The sequence below is a fragment of the Chelonia mydas genome, chromosome 6 (genome assembly GCF_015237465.2).
Source record: "Chelonia mydas isolate rCheMyd1 chromosome 6, rCheMyd1.pri.v2, whole genome shotgun sequence".
NCBI classification, from domain to species: Eukaryota; Metazoa; Chordata; order Testudines; family Cheloniidae; genus Chelonia; species Chelonia mydas.
Window position 1 is genome coordinate 94,153,564 of NC_051246.2, and position 13,996 is coordinate 94,167,559.

Below are 13,996 nucleotides of genomic sequence, written 5' to 3' on the forward strand. Positions count from 1 at the left end.
CTAGGAATAGTTACCTGGCTAACTGGAAGAGATTCTCCCTCTGGTTCCAGCAGAAGAGGGTTTCTCTGGTCCAGTCTCCACTACATCATACTCTGGACTATCTCTTTTTCTTAAAACAACAAGGTCTGGCCACTAGTTCCATCAAGATTCATCTAGCAGCTATTTTGGCTTTCCGCACTCAAAGTTGATGATTGTTCTGTTTTTTTCCAACATTGTGTCAATAAGGTTTATGAAGGGTCTTGAAAAGTTGTACCCTCAGATAGAGGATCCTGTTTCCTCTTTGGACTTGAACTTGGTGTTCTCAAAACTAATGGGTCCTTCCTTTGAATCTCTAGCTACCTGTTCTTTGTTACATCTCTCCCTGAAGGAAGCCTTTTTGGTGGCAATCACCGCTGCCAGGTGAGTAGGTGAATTGCATGTTGTAATATCTGTTCCTCCATATGTGGTCTTCTACAAAGACCAGGTTTATCTGCATCCATATCCAGAGTTTCTTACAAAGGTGGTTTCTCACTTTCATATCACTCAGGTAATATACCTACATCCTTTCCTCCTGAAGACTCATACTTCTAAAGATGAGGAGATACTCTATACTGTGGATGTCAGGAGAGTGTTTGCATTCTACTTGGACAGGCTCATACAATTTAGATGGTCCTCATAATTGTTTGTGCCAGTTGCAGACAGGATGAAAGGTCTCCCAGTCTCTTTTCAAAGGATCTCATCTTGGATATCCTCCTGTATATGCTTGTGTTATGACTTGGCCAATGTAGTTCCATCCAGCAGAGTACTAGCACATTCAATGAGATCACATGCAGCTTCTGCAGCCTTCCTAGCTGAAGTGCTTGTCCTACACATTTGTAAAGCAGTAAAGTGGTCTGCAGTGCATACCTGTGCCTCACAGTATGCCATCTCTCAGCATCTAGAGATGAGGCCAGATTCAGATGTGTGGTTCTCCAGTCCTTATTCAGGTAGACTCTGATCCCGCCCCCAGATGGGACTGCTTATGAGTCACCTGAAGTGGAATGGGCATGTGCAATCACTTGAAAAAGAGGAAATGATTACCAGCCTGTTCTGTAACTGTTTGTACTTTGAGATGTGCATTCGACAACCCACTGTCCTTCCCCTCGATATCAATGTGTCTCTGGTAAGAAGGAACTGAAGGGGGTCAGGGGCTTCTCCGCCTTTTATACCACCATGCAGTAGCATAGGGCAGCAGAGGATGCATGCACCACCCCGATGGGTACCTCTGAGGGAAAAGTCTCTGACAACAGTGCACTGGCACACATTCACCTGAAATGGAGTGGACATGTTTTCAAGATGTGTTGCACAACAGTTACGGAACAGGTTAGTAACAGTTTCTTTCTTTTAATAAGCACTGGGGGATGGAGACCGTTTCAGTTTCGCTCCTCATGGCACTAGCAAGATGGACTTGCTTTTGCTTCCAGTCCAGTTACAGGTTTTTGGGGTTTTTTTGGGCATGAAGCACCCATCAAGTGGGGCGGGGAGGGGCTTCTTACATGGGTAACTTCCCCATCCTTTCCCAACCTGATGAAGGTTCAAGGGAACAAGATCTGAACATCAGTGCATTTGGAGAAATGGGTGAAAACGGCCATCCTTCTAAGTCATCTTGGCATCCAGATTGTGTTTTACCCCGTCAATTCAAAGGAAACAACATAGTCAAAAATAGCACACCTACACTGATGTGACTGGATTTTTAGGGAGGGAGGGAGGTGTGACATGCAGGATCAGGAATAATTTATATAGCTTCACTGTCAGTGCCAGGTATGACCAAAGCACAAAGAGCTTTATGATCCTGCAACCGTCATTTAAAGAAACTGAATTTCTTAGGTGACTCATAAGAATAATAAACACCTTTCATTGCCTTTCATCCCAAAGCGAAATGACACAGCAGGAATTGCTTCACTTGCTAGTGAAATTCACCTATGTCTGGGATGGAACATGGTAGGTTTAACAGCACACAGAAACACCAGTAAACACTTTAGATTGGGATGGAGGGGCGGGGAAAAATCATTGAAATTTCAGGAGAAATGTAAGGAGGCAGAAAGCAATTATCCAAAGCGGAATTTGGCCAGGAGTGCTGGGCTTGTACAACCGGACGGTGACTCTCTTCTATTATAAGAGGGTGGAAAAAAGATGACAACAAAAAACATACATCAGTCCAAATAGCCCCGATGAGAAATAAAAGCCTGAATTCTCAACTGTGAGAAGGGAGGACTGTCAGGGAGCCAGTTGCAGCTCCCTGAGCCTGAGCCACTTAGTAAATTAGAGCTGCAAGAGAGTGGTTGAGGGACTCTTCATGGACCTTACCCCAGAAGAGGATCCACTGTAGCAGCACTCTTCTCTGCCATGCCACATCCCCAGCATGCCCCTCTGTCCTCTTAGACCATGCCCAGGGTAGGGAGTAACTGGAACAGGACATGCTGCATCTTTCACATTTCTGCTGTTTGAACAGTTTCCCTACCCAGGAGAAATTCTCCATGGTCCATCTCTGACTATTTTAAGTTCACTTTGCACCCCTTACACAGTGCTAAGTGGGCTCAGAAGGCCAGAGAATCCAGCCTAAAATATCAGTATAAATATTCCCAAGAGGAAGATGGCAAAGATGGCCAAGGTGCATGTAAACTCAGAGAAAAAATAAGAGCGAACACACAGCTTACCAATTAGAATGTATAAACTTTCATACACGTGAGAGATGGACCAACTGCTGCTGGTGAGAGAGACAAGGTTTTGAGCCACACAGAGCTCATCTTCAGTTCTGGGAAAGGAACTCCCACAGTCACACAGAAATGTAAAGTGGAACAGATGGTTTAGCATAACTAGGTAGCACCTATTGTAAGGGACCATGCAAAGTAGAGTGGCCTGTTAACACCTCTGCAATTATAGGCTAAAAAGAGGGGGTTAGTGGGTTAGAGTGTGTTGTAATAAGCCCTAAATCCAGTGTGTGTTTCCACCACAACTTCAACCACCCCCAGTTCATCTCCATTCAACTCTCTCTGGAACACTCCCACACTAGCATCAGCTCCCTGGACACTACAGTCACCTTCAGCAATGGAACCCTACAGACAACCATGTACAAGAAACCCACAGATCATCTCACCTACCTTCGTAGATCCAGTTGCCACCCCAAACACACCAAGAAATCTGTTCTCTACAGTTAGGCGTTCAGATACCCCAGAATATGCTTTGAGGAGAAAGTCCAGGATATACACCTTAACACGCTTAAAACCACCTTCACCAAACAAGGATGCTACACCAGAGAAGTAGATTGCATCATGCAAAGCCCTCCTCCCCGGTACATGGAGAGAATCTGCTTCAATACAGAAATAAAACCCCCTCTGACCTCACAACCCTAGTTGTCATCTACCACCCCACACTGGAACCCATACAGAGTATCATCAAACAATTACAACCCATACTCGATGGAGATCCAGTCCTTTAAAAAAAATCTTTCCAGAACCCCCACATTTGGCCTTCAAACAACCTCCCAGCCTCTCCAAGCTCATCATCAGAAGCAAGCTCCCCACAGATCAGGACACAGCAACTCAAAACAATAGTAGACCCTTCCAGAACAGCAGATGCAAAACCTGCAGATATATATCCACGTTGCTACAATGATCAACACCCCCCACAATACACCTTTCAAGTTCCATGGATCCTACACATGCCTCTCACAACATGTAGTGTACCTCATCCAGTGCACTAAATGCCCCAATAACAATTATGTGGGTGAAACCAGAGAATCACTATGTTCTTGAATGAACTCATGCAGGAAAATGATCAAAAACACTGTTTCACCTTTGGGTGAACACTTTTCACAGAACAATCACTTCATATCTGACCTATCTGTCCTCATCCTCAAAGGAAACTTGCACAACACTTTCAAAAGACAAACCAGGGAGCTTAAATTCATTACTCTGGTAGATACTAAAAATCATGGACTGTATAGAGACACTGCATTCATGGCTTATTACAACAATCTGTAACCCACTAGGTCCCTCTTTTTATGCTATGACTGCAGAGATGTTAACGGGCCACCCTACTTTGAATGGTCCCTTACAATATATGTTATCTACTTATGCTAAACAATCAGTTCCAACTTGCATTTCTGTGTGAATCTGGGAGTTCCCTTCCCAGACTTGAAGAAGAGCTCTGTGTGCGAAAGCTTGTCTCTGTCACCAACAGAAGTTGGTCCTCTTGTCTCTCTCTACATCTGAGAGATGCAATTATTTGTAGGGCTTCTAGACTAGATCTAAAGCTTTATTTTAACTGTACTTATTAGATGCTGTAAATATCTCCAAAGAAATTACATTAAAAATGGAGCTTCTGACACCATGTGGAGATCTTTGGCAACATGTTATTTATAACCAGTTCTGCTGCTCTGTACACATAAATTCTGCAAAAAGAACAGGAGTACTTGTGGCACCTTAGAGACTAACAAATTTATTTGAGCATAAGCTTTCGTGGGCTACAGCCCACTTCATCGGATGCGCATGTAGCCCACAAAAGCTTATGCTCAAATAAATTTGTTAGTCTCTAAGGTGCCACAAGTACTCCTGTTCTTTTTGCAGATACAGATTAACATGGCTGCTACTCTGAAACCTGTCATTACATAAATTCTGTATCTCTGCCACCCATCCTCATCCATTATCACTGAAAGGCAAGTGCCTGAAAACAGGATTTTGGGGTTTATAATCCCTCATGTGCTCCTGTTGCTTTCCTTCCTAGTACTAACCCCCCGTGGGTACCCTGTTAGTTGCTCTGGACGAAGTTCTGATGTCACAAACAGAGGATTATGATACCAGACAAGGACTGTAAGCAGCAGGAGCAAATGAACTCTCAGACAAAAGGCTTTTGTTGCCACGTAAATGTCCCATAGTACTAAGGAGTGAGGCAAGCTATAATACCCTAGATCGGTGCTGTGCCGTCACAAATTACTTTAAATCCAGCAGATTTTCAGGCTTTTTCTGTGAAGTGTCGTGAGGATTTTAAAATTCCTCCTCAGACTATCGTCATGGGCTATTTTATTTTTTCCTCGCTACTTTTAAGGCTCGATCTGCATTACATAACACCCATGTCATGGTTATTCCCTGTAAAATGCAGTTAGGAGACCATGTTATTATGTCCTTCAGCTCTCCCTGTGCCCCCACTGACTAGTGACTGCCTATTTTTGGTACCAGGAAGGTCATAGAATCATAGAATCATAGAATATCAGGGTTGGAAGGGACCCCAGAAGGTCATCTAGTCCAACCCCCTGCTCAAAGCAGGACCAAGTCCCAGTTAAATCATCCCAGCCAGGGCTTTGTCAAGCCTGACCTTAAAAACCTCTAAGGAAGGAGATTCTACCACCTCCCTAGGTAACGCATTCCAGTGTTTCACCACCCTCTTAGTGAAAAAGTTTTTCCTAATATCCAATCTAAACCTCCCCCATTGCAACTTGAGACCATTACTCCTCGTTCTGTCATCTGCTACCATTGAGAACAGTCTAGAGCCATCCTCTTTGGAACCCCCTTTCAGGTAGTTGAAAGCAGCTATCAAATCCCCCCTCATTCTTCTCTTCTGCAGACTAAACAATCCCAGCTCCCTCAGCCTCTCCTCATAAGTCATGTGCTCTAGACCCCTAATCATTTTTGTTGCCCTTCGCTGGACTCTTTCCAATTTATCCACATCCTTCTTGTAGTGTGGGGCCCAAAACTGGACACAGTACTCCAGATGAGGCCTCACCAGTGTCGAATAGAGGGGAACGATCACATCCCTCGATCTGCTCGCTATGCCCCTACTTATACATCCCAAAATGCCATTGGCCTTCTTGGCAACAAGGGCACACTGCTGACTCATATCCAGCTTCTCGTCCACTGTCACCCCTAGGTCCTTTTCCGCAGAACTGCTGCCTAGCCATTCGGTCCCTAGTCTGTAGCTGTGCATTGGGTTCTTCCGTCCTAAGTGCAGGACCCTGCACTTATCCTTATTGAACCTCATCAGATTTCTTTTGGCCCAATCCTCCAATTTGTCTAGGTCCTTCTGTATCCTATCCCTCCCCTCCAGCGTATCTACCACTCCTCCCAGTTTAGTATCATCCGCAAATTTGCTGAGAGTGCAATCCACACCATCCTCCAGATCATTTATGAAGATATTGAACAAAACCGGCCCCAGGACCGACCCCTGGGGCACTCCACTTGACACCGGCTGCCAACTAGACATGGAGCCATTGATCACTACCCGTTGAGCCCGACAATCTAGCCAGCTTTCTACCCACCTTATAGTGCATTCATCCAGCCCATACTTCCTTAACTTGCTGACAAGAATGCTGTGGGAGACCGTGTCAAAAGCTTTGCTAAAGTCAAGAAACAATACATCCACTGCTTTCCCTTCATCCACAGAACCAGTAATCTCATCATAAAAGGCGATTAGATTAGTCAGGCATGACCTTCCCTTGGTGAATCCATGCTGACTGTTCCTGATCACTTTCCTCTCCTCTAAGTGCTTCAGGATTGATTCTTTGAGGACCTGCTCCATGATTTTTCCAGGGACTGAGGTGAGGCTGACTGGCCTGTAGTTCCCAGGATCCTCCTTCTTCCCTTTTTTAAAGATGGGCACTACATTAGCCTTTTTCCAGTCATCCGGGACTTCCCCCGTTCGCCACGAGTTTTCAAAGATAATGGCCAAGGGCTCTGCAATCACAGCCGCCAATTCCTTCAGCACTCTCGGATGCAATTCGTCCGGCCCCATGGACTTGTGCACGTCCAGCTTTTCTAAATAGTCCCTAACCACCTCTATCTCTACAGAGGGCTGGCCATCTCTTCCCCATTTTGTGATGCCCAGCGCAGCAGTCTGGGAGCTGACCTTGTTAGTGAAAACAGAGGCAAAAAAAGCATTGAGTACATTAGCTTTTTCCACATCCTCTGTCACTAGGTTGCCTCCCTCATTCAGTAAGGGGCCCACACTTTCCTTGGCTTTCTTCTTGTTGCCAACATACCTGAAGAAACCCTTCTTGTTACTCTTGACATCTCTTGCTAGCTGCAGCTCCAGGTGCGATTTGGCCCTCCTGATATCTTTCCTACATGCCCGAGCAATATTTTTATACTCTTCCCTGGTCATATGTCCAACCTTCCACTTCTTGTAAGCTTCTTTTTTATGTTTAAGATCCGCTAGGATTTCACCATTAAGCCAAGCTGGTCGCCTGCCATATTTACTATTCTTTCATGGCTCAGATTCCCAAGTCATTACTGATACTGCTGACCCAGCCTCTTCCCAGGGAGCTTTCTTGTCCCTCCTCTCTGAAGCATCCCAACAGATGTTGTCCCCACTGAATGATCTTTGCTGCCAAATCCATTTACCTGAAATAAGTAAAGTTTCTTGGGATAGTATGGAAAGTGGAGAGAGAAATGACAAAGAGAGGCTAATTAGAAATAGTTAGCTGCTAGGTAAAGCTGTGCTAGATGGGTGCATCATTGGTGTTGTGGGAATATTAACAGGATTTCTTAACTTGTCTGTAAATTGCTCCAAGAGCACCAGTATTTCACAGACAACAGGGTTTGGGGTTAGGCTAGGGATGGGGTGTGGGTGCTTTTCAGTGTCCTGCAGTACAGAGGAAAGGTAGCTCCCTTTGACACCCCACCCCTTCACCTCCTCCTTTGCTTACTCAGAAAATCTTAGGCAAGAATGACAGCCGAGGATCTATTTCAGGTTGTTAAACTAACATCCCCTCCTCTGTGTGGGTCAGGGTAAGTCTGAAGTGGGCATCAGATCTCCTGTGCAGCCCACTTATGTCTCTCTCTGTGTAACTATATAAATGTGTGTGTGTGTGTGTGTGAGAGAGAGTGAGTGTGTGTGTGTGCGTGTTGTTCACGCACGCACTCTCTCTGAACACTCACACATGTACACATGGTCAAATTTTGTTCTCCGTCTACATTGCTGAAAATCTGGAAGAACTCCATTTGCATGCACCAGGATTTATGCAGGTGTAGGTAAAAACACACACACACGCGCACCTAGCTGCATGTGAGAGAGAGAGAGAGAGAGAGAGAGAAACCCCTTTCTTCCAAACCTGGAGTGCCCCATTTTCCTGTTGTTGTTACCCCCATTCCATGGCTGAATTCACTTGGGCACTTTGCCAGACACGGAGATGTTTGCAACCGAACTGCCTTCATATTTTCCTGAGGCTTTTTTGCAGAGCAGTTTGGATTGTGACACAAACTCAACATTTTTCTGCTGCTCTAATAGCTAGTTATACTCCCGACATGCTGCTGTTCACATTGCTCTGTCAGAACAGTAGGCAGCTACTGGCACTTCACCAACAGGCAAGTCTAAAGTGGGTCGCCTGCTAGAGGGGCAGCCAGAAAGGCCTCAGGTTTGTCCCAGGCACTCAGTCAGAAAGCTTGACTTTTAAATTTGCCCAGTGAACCCAGTCCATTCAGGGAGAGCACAGCTGCTGTAAAAGAAGCAAGACGGGATCCCTCTGCCTGTGACAGCTGAGATGTGAAGTGATTAGGAGAGGCTGAGAGAGAGGGATTCCTGGGGTGGAAGGCAAGCATATAAAGCCCAGAGATTCAACGATCACTCAAAGTCAAATGGATCCATTCTATTTTCATGGTAGGGAGCAAGATGTTGTGGTTAGAGCAGGGACCGAGACTCAGGATTCCAAAGTTCTATTCCTGCCTAGGCCACTTATTTGGGGTGTGGTACAGGGGAAATCACTGGGGTCACATTTTTCCATTTTGGGGGAATGGGGAAGGAGGAGGCTGAAGCTAATCACCATAAATCATATTTAGGCACCTAAATAAGTGCTCTGCATTTCAGAGGTGCTGAACAGACATAGGATCCATTGAAAGTGATTGAGGTCTCTCAATAGGGATTTAGGTACCTAACTCTAGGCCAATATATTTGAAAATACTGGCCTCAATCTCTCTGCACTTCCATTATCCTATGGAGCAAAACGGAGGAGATGATACTGACCTAGCCCACTGGGGGGCTGTGAGACCAACTTAACTGCTGTTTCTAAAACACTTTGCAATGGAAGGTGCTAGAGAAGGACAGCTGTCTTATTTAGTTGTTGTTCCATGGTTCTCAAGGTTAGCCCAGTGATGACTAGTTGGACCTTGGGCAGCCTGGCTAGTTCATCATCTGTCCACCTTCACCCCTTTTTTCTTTTCCAGAATACTACAGGATAAGAATTATATAGAGCCACCTATTCATTGTTCCAAGAGAGAGAGACTGTGTATGTGTTTACATGTGTTCGCATATGTCTGATCATTACTGTGAATGAGCAGTTTCGTCAAGTGATCAGAAACGCAGCCGCCTCCTCCTGGTTAGACCAGTAGGAGCTGAAGTCCTTTTTCCTGGTAACCACTCTTTGCTTGCCTTATGTGTGTGTGTCACACTAGCAGAGTGTCTCTGAGCAGGATTGCAATATTAGACTGTCCCCCAAAACAGTCCAGCAATGAAAGCATGTTTTTGGTTGGCAAATGCAGTCCAAAAGGGAGAGCTGAAAACTCTTCATGCTGAAGAGTTAAACCGTTCAACCAGAGTTGCCCATTTTCTGCCCATTTGAAGGTCTTAATGGCAGGTTCCCTGATGGCCCTACATAATTTTCTAAAATGGGACAGCGTGCAGTAACTCTCACCTTTAATACAAAGGAGCAGCCTGGTGAGAGTGCAGGTTCCAGGTTGCAAAGTTTCATCTTGATCTAAATGGCCAGGTCGCTTGGACCAAGCTGAAGCATTGGCTGCTGGCCTAGTGCTCCCTACAGCCTGCATCTTTGTAACAGAGAGGAAGGGCAGCCTTCAGACCAACCTGCCCAATGGGCTACCCTTGCTTCAAATGAAGTGCCACTGTCAATGAGTCAGAGAGAGAAAAGACCAGGATAAACATGATGGCTCTCCTCCTCATTGGCTGAACACTCGCCAGACTAAGCATTTCCGCTGAGCCTGCATAGGAGGGAATATGTTGTTGTTTCACTCCTCCTTTCTGTGGTGTGTCACCGGTTGCTGTTTGTTGCTGAGCGTGCAGTTCTCTGTGTGTTCTGTTTACCCTGAATTTCTGTTGCATGTCCAAGAATGGAAAAAGTGTTTGGGTTACTTTTTTCAATACTGCATGATGAGGATGATGAAGCAGAGCTACCAATTAACCATTCTTCCTGGCTTTGTCTCATGCTTTCCTCCATGTCCCATTTCCAGGACCGAGCACCACCTGCCAAGAAGATTCCTGTGCAAATCAGGGCATCTGTAATCAGCAATGGGAAGGTTTTACCTGCGACTGTTCCATGACTTCATACTCTGGGAGCCAGTGCAATGACCGTGAGTGCCAGCTTTTCCTGTCTGGGACTTAGTAGGGAGTTGGGTGTGTGTTGCGGGGGCATAGAAAACAATTAGAGTGGGTACTTCCAGAACACAGCTTTCCCAATAGCAAAGCCAAATCATCTGCTTCATAGAAAGAAACTTAAAAGGCTGGATTCCTTGAAGCAAGATCCAGTAGATTCTTTTCTCTTTGATCTAGTTTTAATGTAATCCTTGCTGAATGTGCACTTCCTGTTTTCATTTTTACAAAGGGATCTAATGACAATGACCACTGAATGTCTGGGTTTGCAGAAACCAGGCATAATTACACATGCTGGGTAATAATTAGACTTGCACAAAACTTGGCACGTTTTGGTTCATATAGTTTTGTGGTCAGAGTCTTGTTTTGGGTTTGTTTTCATCTCAATCCCTATGACAAAGTCGTACCCCCCAAATGAAACCACTGAACATCACTCCACTCTTAAGAATAACAAGGATTCTTGAAGTGCTGGCTTTCTGTAAATATGGAGATTTGGGCTCTGATTACTGAAGTGCTTGGTTTAAAATTGGGATGGGAGATTAAATGCGGAAGAGCAATGTAGTTGAATTCCTTCAAATGTTGAACTGCCTTGTTCCAAGACATTGAGTGTTCTCCCCTCATCAGATTTGCCCTAAAGCCTCTGATTAATAATGAAGTTGAAAAAATTGTGAACTGTGTGTAGATAATTTCCCCTCCTTCAATAGCTTTTGCTGACACCTAAATGAAGCAGCTGGGTTCAGGACCATCACTTCCAATTTCCTTTATTTTACGAAATACAGTGTTTTACTGTAATGGTCCAGAACACAGGAGTAAGTACGGCATTATGGGCCAGTACTACAATACATACAGTATTGTGCTGAATTTACTGTAGTGCTCATTCATTTTGAGTGAATACTGCAGCTAGTACAGCGCTGTGCGCTTGAGTACTCTGGATCAGTACTGAATCATGATGGTGATTTAAATATGCACATTTACAGTATGTTTTTTTATTAGAGTTTAAAGGGATGGCTGATTAAGTATAACTAGTCCCACCAGGTATGAGTAACATTTCTACCCTTGCCCACTGGAACTGTCTGACCAAACCTGTGGGACTGAAATTCTCCCCAAAGAGAGTATCCTCAAAAGTACAACCCCCTCCCCTCCCCCCACGGGCTGTGAAGCTTGGCCTTCCATAAATCAATGAGAGCAATTTTTGGCCCTGGGTGTCTACCAGTGTTCTGTTTGAAAGGAGATTCACAGGATTGTCTGGGCCAATGGGCAGGTAAGCTCTGAGCTCGGGCTGCATAGCAGACACCATCACTATCTCCTTGCCATACTGACCTCTCTTTCCATAGTTCTCCACTCTTTCATAAAATGACCAGTGTAGCTCCCTGTTTGTCACATCTGGTTGCTAGTTCCCCACTTTTGAGCACTGCTCTGTCGTTCAACTTCAATTTGCTAAGCAGATCATGTTATAAGGCTAGTAGCATAGAGGAAACCCTACCTTGGAATCTGTTAAGCAGCATTTAAGTGAGTGCCTTGGAGAGCTCTAAAGGGATTATTGATGCTGTGTTCTTCCTTGTTCCTAATGGGCTTCCCGGCTCCAGAGTGTTGCCCTACCATTGTTACATTGTTGCTAATGAATTCAGGCAGGCTCTGAAGTGTCAACAAGCCAGGTTCCTGAGTCTGTAATTGGGCATTCCTTGCCGCTTTGAATCTGGCAGCTGGAAAGCCATGCAGGGCAGACAGAGAGTAGTTTGATCTGAGTGATGGTGACTCAGATGCGCTGACCAGCTTCCAAATGCCAGCGGATGCTTGTGTGTGCCCTTGCCAGTGAATCGGAAATGCTCGCGGGAGGATGTGTATCTGAAAAAGAGCTGGGAAGGTAAGTCACAATGACTGCTCTAAGGCAGCAAGAGTCCAGCTGGGATCTGCACAAGGTACGTGTGCCATCTTGTTATGTTAATAATCTCTGCCAAGCATTGAGGCTTGAGATGCCTTTTCCTGTCACTGATCACCTCACTTCTGCTACAAAGCAAGAGTCGCTGCAGTTGGCTCTTGTTCCATGTCTGTTCAACATGTTTCTTATTACACCTGTGTCTGATGCAAACAGAAGTGCTAGTATTGTAATGTGAGAGTGAATTATGTGTCATGTGAACTGGATTTAGTGGGGTGGCTGGCAGGAGAAAATAGCCTTCCTCTACACAAGCTGTAGCCTTAGTTGCCATTTAGGAATCTGTTAGGAACTGCTGGCTCAAGAAGTTTTTTTTAAACACATCTGTTTCTGTAATTTTGGGAGATGCTCATTAAATAAATACATTAGGGTCAATTTCTACTCTTGCACTGGTGTAAGTGCATGGCTGCAGTACCCATTTTATATTGAAGACTAATCAGTGGAGTTATTACAGATTTACGCCAGTGTATATGAAAGCAAAATTTGGCCCAGATGAGCTACTTTCTCATCCCATTTCGATAAATAGCACACATGTCCTCGCTGGGATGATTGCACTGGGCTAGATTCAGTGCAGCACATTTCAGTAACGCTGTGGGATGGATAAATGGCGCAGCTAGTCCATTTAAATGAATCTCTCAGTAGCTGCTTTATCTAGTCCCCAGTAACCAGTAGGTGTGAATTGTAACTTGCTAGCATAAACCTTGCAGACTGAAGGAGTCTTCTGTGTTGACCAATACTCAAGAAGGCTTGGTGAGAGAGTAATCCTCATTTGGAGCAATTAGTCTAATTCTATCCCACAACTAGGACTTTCTGTACCTCTCTGGAATGGACTCTCTGCTGCTATTGCACTTCCCACTTTGGATGTAAATGAAAAAAAAAAGATTAATTATATAGTGTACAAGCTGGTTAGAAAACATTGAATAATTTTAGAGTATGGGCTGTAAAAATGTGTAATCAGTCATGATCTAGTGCTACTGTTTTCCTGGTTTCTAAGGCATTATTGAAGTCTGCCTTGGATACTGATCTGTACTAAAAATGCAAACAGTGAGAGTGTGTGGGAGTCAAAGCAATGTCTAAAGTTCTGGAAATGTAGGTTCAATTCTGCTCCCACCTGGGACGGCTACTAGTTAATGATGGAACAATTCTGGTCAATTGGACCAGTCTTTTTGACTTGCAACCCAACTTTCAAATGTGGGCATCTTAATAAGGTGTAGGAATCCAGCATTAGGATGCTACAGTTGGCACTTATGGCTATTAATCAGGCACTGACATGCCTAAATGTTACATTGAGCATCCAAATGCAAGACTTTTTCATGTGCTGCTGAGGTACTGATTTTCCAAATTAGGACACAATGTCAGTGTAATCGGATAACTCAGATCTGTGGAGTCCCCCAGCCTAGCTAGACAAAAAGGGCTTGCCTAAACATACAACTGTTGTGGTGACAGGAGAGAGCTCTCCCATTGGCATACTAAAACCACTTCCACAAGAGGCAGTAGCTATGTCGGCAGGAGAAGCTCTCCCATCGACATAGCACTGTCCACAGCAGTGCTTAGGTTGGTGTAATTTATGTCACATGAGAGTGGTTTATTCACACCCCTGAATAAGTTGTGCCAACATAAGTTGTAGGGTAAACATAGCCTAGGTCTTTACTTTAACACTGGACCTTAATGTATTAATTCCGGGCTCCCAGTAACTTGAGATGTACCATCTGCAAAAATTGTTGTCTGTAATCT

At 44.7% G+C, this 13,996-nt stretch overlaps 1 protein-coding gene across 29 annotated transcripts in view; it reads left to right on the plus strand.

Moving 5' to 3' along the window:
* The window catches only part of NRXN3 (neurexin 3), a 1,375,103-nt gene that overhangs the window by 657,684 nt on the left and 703,423 nt on the right, over positions 1–13,996 (plus strand). For all 29 annotated transcript variants that reach the window (XR_006291425.1, XR_006291426.1, XR_006291424.1 and 26 more), the window contains one exon: positions 10,191–10,310. Coding sequence is in view for 22 of the 29 variants with exons in the window: in XM_043548139.1 (XP_043404074.1) it covers positions 10,191–10,310 (120 nt within the window). In the remaining 7 variants the exon portion in view is untranslated. The remainder of the gene's footprint in view (positions 1–10,190; positions 10,311–13,996) is intronic.